This window comes from Giraffa tippelskirchi, chromosome 12, assembly GCF_054371585.1.
Source record: "Giraffa tippelskirchi isolate mGirTip1 chromosome 12, T2T-mGirTip1v1.2.pri, whole genome shotgun sequence".
Classification (NCBI taxonomy): Eukaryota; Metazoa; Chordata; class Mammalia; order Artiodactyla; family Giraffidae; genus Giraffa; species Giraffa tippelskirchi.
In genome coordinates this window covers 128,910,852-128,930,590 of record NC_137286.1, presented here as the reverse complement: position 1 = coordinate 128,930,590, position 19,739 = coordinate 128,910,852, and the positions used below count along the sequence as shown (strand labels likewise).

Sequence of the window (19,739 nt, the reverse complement as noted above, 5' to 3'; positions counted from 1 at the left end):
TCTTCTTTGACATCCATTAATAGGAAGAGTAAAAATCACTCTTATATTTTAGTTGCACTTTAACTATAAGCTAAATAATGGGTCCTTTTCTTGTACTTTGTGAAGACTATCTATTGATGCGACCTTACCTTCACTCATTATTTTATGTAAGAGTTCTAATAACTCTGTTTCAAACAATTTTCCACACTGTTCTTCACTGTTTGTTAAGTCACTTACATGTTCAGAGATTTTTATATTATATGCTTGTATATATGCTTTGTATAATATTTCATATTAATGCTACCAGTCATTGACCTCAGATATTCTTATGTAGTTGTGTTGAATAGAATGGTCTCTTTCTGAAAGAAGGAAATGGTCCTGTTTTCTTCATTTTTTTCTGTTTCAAAGGACCAAAACCAACCATTTTTTGTTTTCTTTTGTTTTTAGTGTTTTCCATTTTTACTAATTTTAGGCAATTGTCTTTCTAGGACTAGGACATTAACTATCAATACTTAGTAATATTCTCCTTGGTTTCCTTGTGTGTAGGTGGAAAGTTTCTTCTAAACCTAATGCAGAGAATTTCAGATCAGAACAATGTTAGTCATCTGAAGAGGGAGAATAGGTAACTAAAACCTGTAAATCTCATCAGGAAGCATTATTTCACACGTTATTTGCCGTTTCTGAATTTCTTATTTTGGTTGAATCAGAAACCACAGCAACATATCATATGAGGAGCTCATGCTCTACTTCCTACTAGTATAGGGCCTTGAGAAAGTTTTCTTATCTCTCCTTATACTGTGGAATGAGGATAAAGATAGCATTTGCATCATAGCATTGTGGTGAAAGTCGAGTCCATGTATATGCAAAGTGCTTAGACAGAGTCTGCAGAGAAAAAGTGCTTTGTCATTAGCTGTCATTATAATTACCATCATTATCAGCACTATCAGGATAAAGTAAGTATTTTCCTGTGTCCAATCTTCTATTTCGTTTACCTTTATTGGCTAGTTTGAGATCACAGACCTCTCTGATTCACTGCTAAGGATAAGCTCTTATTTTATTTTTAAAGTTTTATTGGAGTATAGTTGATTTACAGTGTTGCATTAGTTTCAGATTAGCCACAGGTTGTTGCTAAGCATAGTTGCTGCACGACCCCAGGGACTGTTCAATGCTTTTGCCAAATACTGATTTCAGAAACTACTGTTAATTAATTCAAATAAAATATTTCCCCTAGTCTCACTGCCTACACCACCTATTGATCTTATCCTTCCAAATTAATTAATTTCAGCACTATTTCTCATGGTTGTTTAACAGTTACTTACTAACAATGCTGTATTTTTTTCCTGAGAAGCAATGTGCCAAGGGTTTAGTAGATGCAGAATGTAGGAGAAATTCCTCAGTCACCAACACATACGCAAATGGCACTTTCCTTAACTTCAGCACAATTTAAGGGTTTTCAGGATTTTTCTGTTCATATTACACATTTTATCAATGGATATGCAGAAGGTGGCAGTCAGCAGAGAAATCAGATACTGTGTTCTTCAAATGATCTCTTGGCCCAGAAGTGTGAACAAATGAAATTATATATCATTTTACATTTCTGAAACAGAGAATCTGGAATAGCCTGTCATCTTCTTTTCCAATGGCACAATGTATTTTCTGGCTCATAATTTTACTTATTCATCCATTTGGCAAATATTTACCCATGGATGAAGAAGGTGAACAGACATGTTCTCTCTTCTAGAAGAGAAGTATAGTATAATCAGAGAGGGAAGGAAACTGACATAAGCCGATCTCTATAGGAAGGATAATCATAGATTAGAAGAAAGACTGTGGAGAATATAAAAATAGCTGCTGTAATAGATAGGAAAGTGGGATTTAATGAAGGTGACGTGATCAAGGTGCTCACCCTGCGTTTTAGGAATGAGAACTTGATTATTGTATGGAATTTAGGGCACAGAGTTGGTTTGAGAAGTAGAGAAAATCAATTCATTTGGGGTGGTGTAGACCAAAATGGGTTCAAATCTGACAGAATTTTAGAAACTATCTGAAAGAATGTTAAGCAGGCATGTTCAAAGGTCTGGTTTGATTTCTGAGCAGATCGCTCTTGCTAGTAGCTACTGTGTATAGAAAGTGTATTATTGTACTGAATTGAGTGTGTCTGAGGAGGGTTAGAAGTCCTTAAACCACTTACTTGTTTACTAATGGAGTGAAAGCTAGAAGAGTAACAGGTTTAAAACTAGTTTTTATTGTGTAACTAAATGCATTTTCCCTGACAACATGCAAGCACTTTGCTTCCTCTCAGTGCATCAGGCCAACATGCCCCCATAAACAGCAATTTAAATAATTGTCTTTGTCAGAAATTGATTAATATCGTTTCTATTTATTGCCTTCTTTTCTCTGTTTTCTTTCTTTCCTAATTTGTTTCCTCTTTAGTTCCTTTTATATGCAGGCATAATTTTGGAAAGACAAGCAAGCAGAACCTCATTTTCCCTTTTAACAAAATCCATCAATTATACTTATGATTATACTAGAAATCGATAGATTCAAAGGAAGAGCAGTCATTGGTGCACATCAAATGTTCTTTGTTCTTTTAGCTACTATTAGGGTTTTTCAATTTTAAGTAAAAATATCATTAAATTCTTTACAAAGTTCTTTATAAAACACACTAATTAATTACCCAAAGAAAATCAATATAACTTGATGTCACACCTGAGTTTCTGGAATCTTGTGATTTCTAATGTTTTGGAAAACACAAATTATTAAAATGAAGACAATTCCTGTTGCTGTAATTCTCATGTTTATACCACACAAAAATGCTCTCCTTTTTCTTCTCTCTTTTTTGCTGAAAAGATAATGGATAAAGGGCCTTTTCTCGTTTTGAAAGAGAAGCCTGAAATTCTGAAATATATTATAAATGGTAACTGGTAAAATAAATAAATCTGTGCTTAGATGTTTATTTCTGAAAATAAAAGATGCATCATGGAGCAATTTTGGTGCCCTTACTTGGGTTGATTTTCTTTTTTTTTTTAGGTATCACATCTACAGTTTCAAATTATACTCTTGCACTCTTGCATTCTCCAGAGTGATTTTTTTTGAAACTGTGAATCTTATGCCATTCCTTCCTTGCTTTAATCTTACAGTAACTCACTATTGCAGTGAAAATAAATTGCAAACCCTATAACAGAGACATTTCTTCCTATCAGTCTTTTCACGGCCACCTTTCTCAACTAATGGTGGCCAAGAAATGGTTTGCTTCGTGCCCTTTTTTTGAACACTTTCAACTCTGATCCAGGTTCTTTGTTAACTGAATTCTTTCACCAACACACTACAAGTCCCAAAAGTCTATATTAACAGCTCCCAGCATCCCAGCTCCTCTAGAAAGTGGGCCAGCTCTCAAGTGCACCTGAGTGCCAGTCTCTGGTATTAGACTCAGCTCGTCTGAAGCCCCACTAACTGACATTTCCTTATTATGTTTACCTGTGTCATGTCTTCTCCGAGAGGTTTTCTCTAGCCACCCAAGATAAACCCGGCTGTACTCTCTGTGTCCAACCTGTCCCAGTGCCTTGTTTGATTTTCTTCACTGCACTTATCAGTATATGAATTTATATTTTTTCTGTTTACTTGCAGTTATACTTAATTTTGGCCTACAGCAATGAGAACAGAGGCTCTGTTTGCCTGGAGCACCACAGCCTTTGGGGTGGGGCTCAGCAAGTAGCATGCACTTAATAAATATTTGCAGAAAAGTGAATGAAGGAAAGAAAGAATAATGAGATCTATAATCCAATGTAAAATTAGGACTGTGCAATATTTTCAAAAATGTACATGTGGATTGGAGGTGTACTGAGAAAATCAAGCCTACAGTCTGATTTTGCACAGCCTTTAGAGCTAAAACAGGTTTGTGTGTGTATGAGTTTTGTTTCGTTTTGTTTTTTACAATTTAAAGGATTGTAAAGTACACAGGAAGACTATGTACAGACAGTGTGAAGACCGTAGACAAAGCATAGACAGTTTACTCTTTGGTCCTTTATAGAATAAGTCAGCCAATGCTTTTGAGACTTAAGTCTTCACTGATGACAGGTACTCCTTGGAAGGAAAGTTATGACCAACCTAGACAGCCTATTAAAAAGCAGAGACATTACTTTGTCAACAAAGGTCCGTCTAGTCCAGGCTATGGTTTTTCCAGTGGTCATGTATGGATGTGAGAGTTGGACTATAAAGAAAGCTGAGCGTAGAAGATTTGATGCTTTTAAACTGTGCTGTTGGAGAAGATCTTGAGAGCCCCTTGGACTGCAAGGAGATCCAACCAATCCATATTAAAGGAAATCAATCCTGGGTGTTCATTGGAAGGACTGATGCTGAAGCTGATACTCCAATCCTTTGGCCACCTGATGCGAAGAGCTGACCCATTTGAAAAGACCCTGATGTTGTGAAAGATTGAAGACAGGAGGAAAAGGGGACGACAGAGGATGAGATAGTTAGATGGCATCACCGACTTGATGGACGTGAGTTTGGGTAAACTCCGGGAGTTGGTGATGGACAAGGAGGCCTGGCATGTTGCAGTTCATGAGGTCACAAAGAAGCAGACACAACTGAGTGACTGAACTGAACTGATGACAGGTATTACCTAAATAAATTTTGATAACTTTCTGCTTCAGTTTCTTCCCATGAAAAATTAGGGAATTGGATCAATAAACTTACTTTTCCTGAAAGGTGAATGGACAAAATGGAGTTAACCACACCTACTTTCTTTAGTCTCCTGGGGGAATAGGGAACAGAAAGACAAAGTTTAAGAGTGAGTAGACAGGAGAATTTATAAAGAACATTGCATACAGTGAGCCCTCTCTCCAGGGAAACCAAAGGAGTGTCATCACTATTTTGACTGTCAGTAGAAGATACAGTACATCAATAGCCAACTCAAATTAAAATCCAAATCTCTCTTCCTAAATCTTTAACTTATACATCCCAATTACCAACATATAAATAAGATACATATGAGAAAAGACAAGGATCAATTAGAACAACATTTTCATATGGATGGAAACCATGGATCTCTTGCCAGTCTGTCTGGCTTCAAATCCTGGCTCCACCAATTTCAAGATGTATGTGTGTCTCTGAGCAAACTTAACCTCTCTGTATCTCCATTTAAAAAAATCTGTAAATTAGGTTCTACCATATAAAATTGTCAGGAGGGTTACATATGTTAATATTTGTAGCAGGTTTAGACAACAGGGCCTGGCACATAATATGTACTAACAATATTTTGGTTAAATAAAATAGAATTTCATTGCAGATTTATTTTATAGTTTATCATCTCCCTTGGGCAATAAAACTGTAGGGTAAATAATACAATGCTACAATCATATTTTCTCATATTTCTGTAATGTGCATGCCTAATGATGAATGCATAAAAGTTAACATATTAAATTCCACAGTTAGTTCATCGTATGAGATGATGTACTTGTTTTCAAGTTATTTTATCATTGTTAGAAAGGAAAGCTCTGCCTTTCATTCCCATAAATTTCAAAATGAAACTTAACTTTCATTTTCAAAATTAACACATTAAAATAAAAGGACACAAAAAGGTGTTTATTGGTCACAAGTGTTCTTAATCGTTCAAGTCACAAGAAGCACAATGAAGAGCAAATCCATACTATAATTTCAAGGGAGAACATTTCTAATGGGACAAATAATATGTTCCAAATGTTGTTTCATTTTCTTTGTTGTTGTTACTGCTGTTGTCTTTCCTTCTCTCATTTACAAAGGTAATGAAATAGAGGAATGAGGAGTTGACCCAGCAAGAGAACAATCTGCATACAGTCATTTCCTGTAAGACCTTTGTCTATTAAATATTGTCACCATGGTCTGATGATGCCACTTTTTCTCTCTACAAGCTGATTTCCAGTTTTACTTGCAGATCTGTATGTCCAACTCCTTCCCTGACATTTCAAACAACATCTTCAAAGCCAAACTCTTGATTTTCTCCCTAAACTTTTCGTTTTCTCCCAATCTTCCCCATACTACTCAAAAGCAAGTATATTCTTCCAGTTTTACAAAACAAAGACCTTGGGAGCCATGAGCCATCATGGAGAAGGAGCAAAGCCCAGTGATTGACAGCTGAACCAGACTGCCAACCTGGATCAGAATCTAGCATCTACCCATACAAGTTTCAGACATGGGCAAGTTATAGATTTTCTAAGCATCTTCATTCTCATTTATAAATGAGAAAAATAACAATATCTACTAGGAAATGCTTTTTTAACAAAATTAAATAACACAAATAAAACACTTCACACAGTGAAAGGTTCATCATTGGTGATCAATGAATTATTAGCTAATATAGAAATTTATTTTCTTTTTCAATGATTTATAAACCCCTTTCAGCTTCAATTCAGCTCACTTCGGTTCAGTCACTCATTCGTGTCTGACTCTTTGAGATCCAATTGACCGCAGCATGCCAGGCCTCCCTGTCTATCACAAACTCCCTGAGTTTACAGAAACTCATGTCCATTGAGTTGGTGATACCATCCAACCATCTCATCCTCTGTCGTCCCCTTGTCCTCCTGCCTTCAATCTTTCCCAGCATCAGGGTCTTTTCAAATGAGTCAGCTCTTCGCATCAGGTGGCCAAAAGATTGGAGTATCAGCTTCAACATCAGTCCTTCCAGTGAACACCCAGGACTAATCTCCTTTAGGATGGACTAGTTGGATCTCTTTGCAGTCCAAGGGACTCTCAAGAGTCTACTCAAACACCACAGTTCAAAGCCATCAATTTTTCTGCACTCAGCTTTCTTTATACTCAAGCTCACACATCCATACATGACTACTGGAAAAACCATACCCTTGACTATCTGGACCTTTGTTGACAAAGTAATGTCTCTGCTTTTTAATATGCTGTCTAGGTTGGTCATAACCTTCCTTCTAAGGAGCAAGTGTCTTTTAATTTCATTGCTGCAATCACCATCTGCAGTGATTTGGGAGTCCCCAAAAATAAAGTCTGCCACTGTTTCCACTGTTTCCCCATCTATTTGCCATAAAGTGATGGGACCAGATGCCATGATCTTAGTTTTCTGAATGTTGAGCTTCAAGTCAAACTTTCACTCTCCTCTTTCACTTTCATCAAGAGGCTCTTTAGTTCTTCTTCACTTTCTGCCATAAGGGTGGTGTCATCTGCATATCTGAGGTTATTGATATTTCTCCTGGCAATTGTGATTCCAGCTTGTGCTTCCTCCAGCCCAGCATTTCTCATGATGTAGTCTGCATTTAAGTTAAATAAGCAGGGTGACAATATGCAGCCTTGATATACTCCTTTTCCTATTTGGAACCAGTCTGTTTTTCCACGTCTAGTTGTAACTGTTGCTTCCTGACCTGCATACAGCTTTCTCAAGAGGCAGGTCAGATGGTCTGGTATTCCCATCTCTTTCAGAATTTTCCACAGTTTATTGTGATCCACACAGTCAAAGGCTTTGGCATAGTCAATAAAGCAGAAATAGATGTTTTTCTGGAACTCTCTTGCTTTTTTGATTCATTTTGAGTGAAATCTAAAGTCATAATAATGCTAAAGAGAAGCTGCAGAACCTGGGTTCCAGCTGTCTCTCTGATCACAGATTCTACTGCTCACTCCTACTGTTCACTAAACATCAGCTATTTAGGTCTTCTCATTCTTTAAGTTCTCCTGGAACACTGGTGCCCCAGGGCCTTTTCACTTGACCTTTCTGTCACCTTTAATTACAGACTCATTCTTTCACTGTATCCTTAAGTTGCTTTTTCAAAGATCTCTTCTTGGTGAGGTCTTCCTGACTCTCTTCAAAAATTATATTTCACATTCAAACAGACATACACCCACTCTATCCAACTTATTTGCTTTATTCATCTCCATGTCACTCATTACTATCTGACACACTATATATTTTACTTGCTTAATTGGTATTGTATGTATCCTGCATTAATACATAAGCACTGTGAAAGCAGTAATTTTATTAGTGTGTCCATTGTTCTTGTCTTTTCCTGCTCTATGTTGTCAGTCATAAATTAGTTAAAATATACATAACAAAGAAACAAATAAATTATTAAAAGACAACTTATTAATTTATTCAACACATCTACTAGCCTTTTACTAGGCTTGTAGATTTTAAAATATTGGACTGACTTTCATACAGCTCACTATGTATTGGTGAGATAGAATAATAGAAAATGCTAATACATTTCCTTAAGTGTTGTAATAGATTTTAGTTGTTGATGTTATAGTGAAAGGGAAAGTCGTTCTGTCATGTCCGACTCCTTGCAACCCCATGGACTATACAGTCCATGGAATTCTCCGGGCTAGAATACTGGAGTGGGTAGCTGTTACCTTCTCCAGGGGATCTTTCCAACCCAGGGATCAAACCCAGGTCTCCTACACTGCAGGCAGATTGTCTACCAGCTGAGCCACCAGAAAAGCCCATAGCAGAAGCCCAGGGATGTTATAGTAGTTGTACTTGAATACATGGAAATGAACCAAATAATTAATACTTTGCACATACACATATTTACACCTACTTATATATGTGGATCTTTAAAAAATGAATGTATACTTATAGCAAATGGTCTTTGATTTTGAAGATTTTTCATCCTCTTTATTGCTTTGTTTTTTCTTTTATCCATTTTATACTCTGTTCCAAACAGTCCTCTGAGACCAGTTAAGTAAACATCTATTTCTGTTGTGTGGAGCCATGGGATGATGAAAAATCAAAAACTTTGTTCTCTTGGAGGTTACAGGTGGTAAAAGATAAGTCTGTTTCATTTTTATGTATTGTTCTATGTGAATAGATAAATTTATGAGTGATTAGAGATTGCTATACAAAGATTAAAGTACATTTGTTAGAAACTAATTGTTACCCAGGGGTTTCAGGTACAAAAATCTAAAACACTCAAAGATTACAGCCTTCAGATTCATTGGAGTAACACAAGTAGCATCTGATTCCTTGCTGCAAAATGAGATTTGAACCTTGTTAAGCAACTTGAATTCTCATCATTCTCAGGAGATGTGTGAGCTGTTCATCAGGGAATGTGGAAACATCAGAATAAAAAACACAATCATGACAGGGCAAAACAGGAAAAAAAAATCAAGTCAAAAACTAAAAGATAATTGAAACTGCTAAAAATGAAAATATAATGTCAGAAAATTCACATTCCAAAACGAAGAAAACTTTATATTGATGTGGCCATGCCCCTCAGCACAACAGAGAGTCATTTATCCAACAGGGAAAAAGCACCAAACTCAAAGACAAGATAATAAAGCACATTCCTTAATTATGCATTGATTAAACATTAAGTCATTTATGGAGTGACCTAGGTAGTAACTTTTAACCCATGGAAATTTAGGTAGCTATGGTTACCAGATGTAAGGTTTAAAAATGCAGGGATCTTGACATGTCTGGTTATCAAATTATACATATGGCTTTATAATTTCATTGGTCTAAGCAAACACACTATAAAAATCTTTGACATGAAAATACTTTAACCATTATTTAAAGTAATGCTCCCCTCCTCTTCTCTGCTCTCTGTCATATATATACAAATATATATAAAATGTCTATTTTGTGCTTTATATGTGTTTATAATGTATACATGTACAAGCATACACATATATAGTGATACATATGATAGTAAATATGTATACATATAAGCACATATATAATGAATGATATATGATGAATATATATATATATTCTCTATCATGTGTATATATATCATGTGTATATATATTATATCAGGGTTATTTCTTGAGAAGAAATTCCCATAGCCCAAATATGAAGACCATGCTCCTATTAATAGTCAAGTAAATACTCATGGGAAGAGAAAAAGTAGAATTTCAACTTTTACTTCCACCTCCAGCTAGGGGATGGAAACTGATATTAACTAAGCATTTCATGAATGTCAAGTCTGCAGCTTCTGTCTACATCTTCTGTCATTCAGTCAATGTCCAGTCAAGAAAGTAAAAGCAAACACACTTAACAGTCATTTGAAGAGACTACTTAAAGTATAAGAAGATTATTAAACTAATATTGGAAAACTCATCAGTCATTCTGAGTTAATACTGTTAAAATAACTTTAAGAAGCAAATATTACCTCTGAGACTGGGAGAAGAAAGAGAAGAAGCTTGGGTGTATCAGAGTCTACCAGCCAAGAAACAGGATCCTGTGGATCTGTGACTAAGACCTTTGAAGGCATGGATTGTCCAGCTGCTGCTGAGAATGCCCAGAAATCTGGAAATTAGAATTAATGAAAAGGTGAAGAGATACTGACAAGGGGATGCTGACAGGTTTAACAGGCAAACAGGAGGGGCAAGTCTCTTCTCTCTTCCAGTCTTTCAGTCTCTGCTATTGTCCCCTATTTGCAAAACGTCACAAGGACCCCGGTGATAAATGAGACCTGTGCTTTGCATACTCCTGGCCTCAGCAACACACGGCAGAATACTGAAGGCTGAATTTGAAGTGTGAGGCAACAGTTTAATAAGTGGCACATTGATTAAGTATGCAATTTTAGCTTGCAGGTGTTTGAGGACTCAATTGTGTTATTTCTCCAATAATGGCTACCAGCAGTGTTCTATCAATACCCCCACCTTTCCCACTATATATTAATAGCTAACTTCCTTAATGGGTGCTTAAGTTTAATTCTGTATCTTTTAGATACTTATGGTATTGAAACAGATACTTTTAGATCTTAGAGCTTCTCCTCTTGTGCTTCATATTTTCAGTTTCACATTTATTCAAAGCTTTTCTCTCTCATATCCAATCCCCCACCAGTGCAAGCTGAGAGCTAGAGGAGCCTAGCATTTAAGGGTAAACAAAATATCTGCTCTTTCACCTGCCACCATGTCTTCCTGTGCTTGCCATTCAGGTTGGGAAGGGAAAACACATGTCCTCTCCTCTTGTGGCTTTCTAGTAAATTCGATGCCTGTTCCTTGGTTACTCATAATTACATTCTAGTCCATTTTCCTTTTATCCTGTTGGGACTGATAGTGGCATAAGAAGGCCCTACAGGTAAAGACTGAATTCTAAATAGTCTGACCAGGTAATGCTGGCCTATATGTTGTTCATATAGATTTCTGACTGCCCCCGCAAGAAGTGCCATGCCTATTCAAGCAAATCCCCTTCTGTTTTATATTTCCATATTTTATCTTTCACAAAAATATCCCGGAACCCTATGGACAAGAAGTGAAGTGAAAGTCAGTCAGTCATGTCTGACTCTTTGTGACCCCATGGACTACACAGTCCATGGAATTCTCCAGGCCAGAATACTGGAGTGGGTAACCATTCTCTTCTCCAGGGGATCTTCGCAAGGATCGAACCCTGGTTTCCCACACTGCAGGCGGATTCTTTACCAGCTGAGCCACCAGGGAAGCCCAATGCATCAATTGTCTGTGACTCACTGGAGTTGGGTTTTGGTGGTGGTTGACCTTATCTTCAAGTTCCCCCACTATTACACTTGCCGAGTCTTCCCATAGTTATGTCCATTTCTGGCAGCTTTGAGGAAACCAGCATACTCGGTGAATGAACAGACGTTGAACCTGGAAATGAACGTTAGACTCTGTGTAGGCAGTCACTGACTTCATGAGGTATTCTCTTGATGTTTCTCTCCCTTGTGGAAGGAAAGGTGAAAGGATGACTTCTTCTTATGAACTGTGTCCAACCCAAAGCTTGTCCCTGACCCCTTCCCATTTTTACACTTAGATTCATAAGGTCAGTGACAAAAGTGCTGATAAAGCTGTTTGTATTGAAGTTGTTTAAGATTATCTTTGGGATTTTTAGCTAGCTCTAAGAGCTGGCATCTCCCTAAGCTTATAACACTGGGCCCATTGTTTTTTGATTGGTTGTAGGTCTCTCATGCACTTCCAAGAAGCACACTCATCGCAACTCTGTACACATGAATTCATTTAGTTACCACAGCAGTGCTTGAGTACTATTAGTATTCCCACCCCTTAACAATGAGAAATTGATAGTCTTTCAACTGGGAAATGATAGAGCTATATTTAAAACAAATTCAAGTCTAATGAAACCCAAGCTGTTTTCACTTTATCTTGATATATCTGGCTCCATCTTCAGAACGTCTATCTGGCTTCCCTGGTGGCTCAGATGGTAAAGAATTCATCTGCAATCCAGGAGACCTGGATTCAACCCAGGAAGAGCCCTTGGAGAAGGGAATGGCAACCCACTCCAGTATTCTTGCCTGGAGAATCCCGTGGACAGAGGAGCCTGACGGCCACAGTCCATAAGGTTGCAAAGCATTGGATGCAACTGAGCAGTTTTCACTCTCAGAACACCTAAGAGACCCATATTTGAACAGGTTAGAAAGGGATCTAAATGAGATTATTCCTACAGAGCAGAGTTCTTCTCCAAGGATTAACAGAAATTGTAAGGAACAGGAAGTGCCAGTAGCATCTGAATACAATAAGCAAGTTCTAGCATGAATTTCACCTTTGAGTTTCTTTCTTTTTTTTTTTTTTAAGATCTGTATACTTGAACTGGGTAGTTAATCTATTTGTGCTCAAGTGTTTCACTTGGAATTAGGAAAAACAAGAGTTTCTACTTCATAGGACTATTGAATAAATCAGTCGTATATAAAGTGCTTACAATGTGAATGGGCACAGACTAAAATCAGCCCTCAAATAATGTTATTATTATCATCATCATCTTTCCATAGACAGAGGCTAGATATTTAAAATATTTTGGCCCTATCTCCAAAATACCCCACAGTCTGTGAGCCAGGAAAGTGTCATCTTTCTACATGGATGAAATGGTGGAAGTATAGAAGCTCATTCTATCTTGACCACTTTCAATCATTTTGGGATCTGTGTGTGTTTCCTTTTGTTCAGTTTAAAACTGGGGATCAATTTTAGGGACATAGCTTTTGTCCATTTTTGTTACCTTGTTTGGTATAAGCGCAGGTTACTGTGTTCTTGTTTCACAGCTACTATCCACACAATTTTAGCCCTTGCTTTCAAAGAAATTTTTGCAAGACTGCCAGTTGGAATAAGTAATTAACGCTTCAACTCAGCTCTGAAAGGAGAAAACAACTGTGGCATACAAACTCCTGCCAAAGTCAGTTCTCTCACCCAGAAAATGCCTGAAAAACTCATCAGGGTACTTTCAATTTCACTAAAAGGGAAAAGAAGAAAAGGCAAAATGATCAAAATTGAAGTTCACCAGCTTATTCCTATCAACTGTTGGACAAAACTAAGGTGGAAACTAAGGTGGAAGAAAATGAGTGAACTGAAGTTCTCAATAGAGAGAGCTCTCACTAACATAGAATTGTGTGAAGTATACCAGACTGCAAAAGGATATAGGCAATACAATAAAATTCATTTCAAAACATGAAAAACACCCAAAACCACACTATGTTTTGTTTTGTGATAAGTATGTAACAAAATTTGAAAACAGCTATTGAACTCATGTATACCAAATTCTAGATGATAATTCTCTTTTGTCCAGTGAGAGCAGAGGAAGACAGACAAGATGGATTGGGAGAAGTACACAGGGAACCTGGACTTAAACTTCCTTATCTGGGTAGTGAGTTTATGGTTCTTCTATTATTTCTGTAATATGGATATATATGATCTATTTCAAACTAAATAAAAGTCAGGATAACTCTCATTCAAAACATCTCAAAAAAAGAAAAAAATAATAACTCCAAAGGAAAGGATGTTGCAATTAGTCAGCCTATGAATGAATAAATTTTAGTGCTATTCTAAAGACCACTAGAGATATTTATGTTAACGCATATCCTATCTGTGTGAATAACCGGTAATGTTTCTGCTTCATTTCTGTTTTCACTGCTGTCACTGTCTTCCCTAGAACCTGCATAGAGTGGTAATTAGAGCCAATTTTTGTCTATGGATCTGTTTTGAGATGGAAAGTACATGGAACAGCAGTGTTCTGATTGTGCTGTTGAGAGCCACCTTTTTTGTACAGGAATTTGCTGTTCTAAAATATCATTCCTATATTAGTCTTCCAGAAAAACAGAAACAACTGGATCTATGTATCTATGTGTTTTTACATCTATTTCTAACTACCTAGCTGGAGAGAGAGAGAGATTCAGTATAGGAAATTGGTTCATGTAGCTATGGAGGCTAAGAAGCCCCCACATCTGTATTTAACCCTCTGGAGACCAAGGAAGAAGGCCTGAGAACCAGGAAAGACAATAGTATAAGTTCTAGTACAAAAGCCTGATTTTTCAGTTCAAGTCCAGCGACAGGAAATGATCAACGCTTCAGTTTATCAGTAAGGCAGCATGACGTTCCTCTCTCAGGAGGATCAGCCTTTTTGTTCAGCTGATTGGATGAAGTTCAACTGTATTAGACAGGGCAACCTGCTTTACTCGGTCTACAGACTCAGATATTAATCTCATCCAAAAACACTCTCACAGACACAACCATATACTGACCAGGTATCTGGGCACCCCATAACTCTGTCAGTGGCTCCAATGGCAAAGAATCTGCCTGTGCTGCGGGAGACCACAGTTCAATCCCTGGGACCGGAAGATCCCCTGGAAAAGGGAATGGCAACCCACTCCAGTATTCTTGTCTGAAGAATTCTATGGACAGAGGAGCCTGGAAGGCAGGCTCCCATGATGTTGCAAAGTTGCGAATAACACTAACTCAGTCAAGTTGACATAAAATTAACTATGACATGAAATTAACTATTTCATCTATGGACAGATTTTTGGGTCTCCCTGTTCCCTTTTCCTTGAAGATCAGTATTTGTAGAGAAAAGTCAAACACAATTGCGATTTATTTTTTACTGGCATTTCAAATGTGTTCTTCAACTCATCCTAAATATGTTCTTTTATCTGCGTCATTGAAATCTTTTCACTGCTAATACCATGCTCTCAAAGTCCTTAGATTCTAGATAAAATGTTTTCAGCAAGTAGATATTTATTGTTGATGTGCACTGCTACTGGCTAAACTCTTGTAAGAGTTTGGTGAACAGAAATTTTTAATTTTGATAATCTGAAAATGAAATAATTGCCTACTTAAGTCACAAATATATTCTATGTTTTCTTCTAGGATATTTATAGTTTTGGCTTTTAACTTCAATGTTTATGTCTTGGGTGTCGTTTTGAATTTGAAATGATGTAGTTTGAGTTAATTTTTGTATTTTGTGTGAGTTAAAGGTCAAGGTTTGATTGTTTTCTTTTTCATATGGCTATTTGGTGATTTAACCACTGTTTGTTGCACAGAGTTTCTTTCCCCATTAGATTGTTGTAACATCCTTGAAAAAAATTGTTTGATCATGATATAAGTAGATGGTGACCACTTTTGAATTGTCTACTCTCTTTGATTAAGTTATTTGTCTTTTTCCTAAACCACACTGTCTCATATCGTATAGCTTAACAGTAAAATCTGAAGTCAGAAAAAGAGTTTTCCTATTTTGTTCTTCTTTGACAAGCTTGTTTTGGTTATTCTAGAACTTTTTCATTTCTATTTATGTTAAGAATCAGTTTCTTAACGTAATAAACTGTATTCACCAAAATAAAAATCAGTATTTTTTGGTGAATCAATATTCACCAAAAAAAAAAAAAAAAAAGCCTACCAAAATTTTGAAATAGCATTAAATCCTTATGTCACCTCTGGAATACTTAACATGTTTAAAATGTTAAAATTTTTAAGTTTTTTAATTTGTGAATGTGGTATATCTCTCATTTATTTAGGACTTAAAAAGGTTCACCTAACTATAGTTTTTAATGAAAAAATCTTGAACAACTTTCAGAAAATAAAATCCCACATATCCTATGTCTTTGGATACTATTTTAGGTGCTGTTCTTTAGATTTCATTTTCCAAATTTTCATTGATAATATATAGTAATTATTCTATGTGGTGTTCTGCCACCTCATTAAATGTATTTGTCAGATCTAGTGTGTCTCATTTGCCTCTAGCAATTTTAGGATTTTCTTCCTATTTAAGTTGTCATCTGTGCATGATGAAAATTTTATATATTTTTCCTTAATCATTTTACCTTCTATTCCTTGTGCTTAGTAAATTTAAAAGTATGGGTGACTCAAATATAACACTTCTCTCTTTGCAATAGCTCTCCCTGGGCAATCTTATCCATTTTTAAGGTTTCAACTTCAATTTATAGCTCTAGTTCAAATCCTTACTTTGAGCTTTACAAACATATTTCTGACTAGTTATCACCAATCACCATTTGTACATTTTATAGCCATTTCTAATTCATCATCCCAACTGAATTTACTTTCATCTTCCCAAGAACTAAATGTGTTTATTTCCCTGTATTTAGGTCAATGTCATGACCAGTAAGTCCAAAATGAATTCTTGATGTCAATTTTAATTTCATAGTTTACTAACACACTACTTCTTCCAAAGACACACTGTCACTCAGACACAAACTATGTTGCAAATGCTTTTTCACTTACTGCTTGATAATCTTCTGTTCCCTTCATGCTGTGCTCAATGCTACTCGTGTAATTCATACACTTATTTTCATTTGCTTGGACTACTAACTACCCTTAAATTTGTCTCCTCACTAACTTCCACATTAGAAAATTATGAATTAGGACTTTAAAATACAAATCTAAACATGTCATTTGATTTCCAGAAAAATTCAATGAACTCCATTTATTGTGTAGAATAAAATTCACATTCTTATCTCTGCATAGTATTTATGCAGAGGTAACAAAAGTTAGGAAACAAATTTAAACATTTGTGTTTGTTTTTTAAACATTTGTCTTCTTTTTGTTCCTCCAGATACCCATCTTCCACCCCACTGTATGCACTAGAAGCAGACAGTTATGGTCAATGGACTCCATGATTCTCTGGTTTCTGGTTCGATTTGGCTAATGGGTAGATGAGTAGCACTGTTAAGAGGTAAGAAGAAGGATGGAGGGTAAGTTTGGGTTATGCATTCCCAAGATTTATCCGTTGGCCTGACTGTGTGCCTCACTTGAAGGTTCCCGTCATGTTTACCCATCTCTTATATTCAACTTTTAACAGTGACTTTATTAAATGTGTTCCAAATTATTCAATTTGAGTAAACTATGTGCTTCCTGTAATGATTTTGACACATATATAAAGATAAAAGAAGCATTTGAAGGTGATTTTTTAAAACATAAAATACTAGTTCATCCTTGTATAAAGATATGGAAAAGTAATACAGTTTAGATATTGTTCAGGATTGGTGGTACTTCAGGACCTAACATCTACGGTGTTGCCAAATTCATCACATTTCATTTTCTCACTTCTACCTTGAAAGTCAACCATATCAAGCTAGTCATACTTTTACAACAATATAATCATACTTTTGCATATACAGTCTGTAACCTATAAGGCTTCCTCCATCCTATTCCTTTTCCTAGTAGTCTGCATAAAGTTTACAAAAATAACACCATAGCCTATTGATACTGACCACATTTATGTTTCTCTTTAAATCACAGCAAGTTTCACTTGTCTTCTTTATTTATTTTTTCTATAATTTAGCAATTGAAGTTAATTTTTTAAACTAGATGAGACTTTGCATTTGAAGAAAAGGTAGCAAACTTTGTTTTGACTTTTGTATAACCTGTAATAACATAACTCCTGACATATAACAGACATTAAATAAAGATTGGTTGACTACTCCATAGAGATTAATAGGTGAACATAAACGTGGATGCATGTATAGACAGAAGAGGTATATTTTGTGGGTCCTGAATTATTAAGTGTGCTATTGATATGGAGCAACATGACAAATAAATTAATTGTATCTGCTTAGTTTAGTATAGACAGCCTTAGTGAAACAGATACATCAAACTTCAGTTCATTTCAGTTCAGTCGCTCAGTCGTGTCCGACTCTGCGACCCTATGAACCGCAGCACGCCAGGCCTCCCTGTCCATCACAAACTTCCGGAGTCCACCCAAACCCATGTCCATTGAGTAGGTGATGCCATCCAACCATCTCATCCTCTGTCATCCCCTTCTCCTCCTGCCCTCAATCTTTCCCAGCATCAGTGTCTTTTCAAATGAGTCAGCTCTTCACATCAGGTGGCCAAAGTATTGGAGTTTCAGCTTCAACATCAGTTCTTCCATTGAAACACTCAGGACTGATCTCCTTTAGGATGGACTGGTTGGATATCCTGGCAGTCCAAGGGACTCTCAAGAGTCTTCTCCAACACCACAGTTCAAAAGCATCAATTCTTCAGCACTCAGCTTTCTTTAGAGTCCAACTCTAAGATCCATACATGACCACTGGAAAAACCATAGCCTTGACTAGACGGACCTTTGTTGACAAAGTAATGTCTCTGCTTTTTAATATGCTGTCTAGGTTGGTCATAACTTTCCTTCCAAGGAGTAAGCATTTTTTAATTTCATGGCTGCAGTCACCATCTACAGTGATTTTGGAGCCCCCCCAAAAAATAAAGTCAGCCACTGTTTCCACTGTTTCCCCATCTATTTCCCATGAAATGATGGGACCAGATGCCATGATCTTAGTTTTCTGAATGTCAAACTAGAAAAGCACAAAACTTCTGAATTGACATTAAAATAGGCAAGAACTTTAAAGAATATCTAAGTGCACAGCATTATAGTGTTGATTAATCATAAGATAGTGCATTTCCATAAAAGCATCAATGCCCAAGAATGATATAGGGATTCAAAATGATGCAAGTGGCAAGGATAAATAGTGATATCAGATCCTGACTGATGGTGTTCATTGAAGCTCTCCTGTCACTCCAGTGCCTGGGACAGATGCCAGCTTAGTTCATTTCATTTAGTATCCCTAAATTACTTACTTCTGAAGTTTAGTCAAATGCTCTTGTGCTTGAATTGTTAGTTAACACTTTAAGCTGTAGCTTACATGTCTCTTGAGTTCCATCACTGTCTATTTTTCCAATGAAGATAACAGAATAATGTAGAGTAATTAAAGAAAAATAATTGTGTATATGAGATTATACTGAGATTATAATATTCAGGGAGAAAAGTTTTGTATTTATAGTGCAAAATCCTATTATTTAAATCCTATATGAATTCTTTGTTCTGGTTTTTTTGTTGTTGCTATTGAAAGCCTATGTATTTCAGGTGAAGTAACTTCAATTACCAAAACTACATTTGAATACATATCCTGCTTTTTACCCCTGACCTACATAAATTTAAATGATTAGAAAAAATGTATAAATATCAACCAAAATTGCAAAATGATATACAAACTCCTTGAAAAATAGAGATAAATTCCTTCACAAACTACTTTGGATAGCCAGTCACAGTATCATCAGAGGTACATAGATTCATGACTTTAAGGGTTGAAAACGATTATAGATCACATCTGCTTTATGGTACAAATTATTCTTCACTAATATCTAAAAGACCAGGCACCTGGACTTAATTTGGTCATTTCTAGTGACAGAGAAATTATTACCACATTTTAACCCAGCCAGTTGTTAGAGGTTCTTCCTTATTATAACAGCAACATTTGCTTTCGCTTAAATTATACCCACTTATTTCAATTGGTTTTACAATAAATCTAATTCTTCAGATACATAGTAAACCTTCAAATATGTCAAAATGTTTATCTCTTCCAAGATTTTCCAATGAAAGAACCTCAATTCACACAAACGTGTATGGTTTTGCAGTAAAAAAAAAGTGGGGAGAAGTAAAGAGAGCTCTAAAGAATATGGAAACACAGATGGGATGAAATAACATGCAATCACTAGCTCTCGGACTGGCCTGCAGCACTCAGAAGGAAAATGAACACATTTTCCCCCAGCCTGACTCCCCCTTAGAGATGTACTGGCAG

At 36.3% G+C, this 19,739-nt stretch overlaps 1 protein-coding gene across 1 annotated transcript in view; it reads right to left on the bottom strand.

The window, feature by feature from the left end:
- The window catches only part of LOC145530172 (uncharacterized), a 60,052-nt gene extending 48,840 nt beyond the window's left edge, over positions 1-11,212 (bottom strand). The window contains exons 1-2 of the mRNA XM_081551071.1: positions 10,824-11,212; positions 10,086-10,222 (exon numbers count right to left, since the gene is read on the bottom strand). Of these exons, the coding sequence (XP_081407197.1) occupies positions 10,086-10,222; positions 10,824-10,932 (246 nt within the window). The 5' untranslated portion in view covers positions 10,933-11,212. The remainder of the gene's footprint in view (positions 1-10,085; positions 10,223-10,823) is intronic.
- Between the last annotated feature and the right edge of the window lie 8,527 nt (positions 11,213-19,739).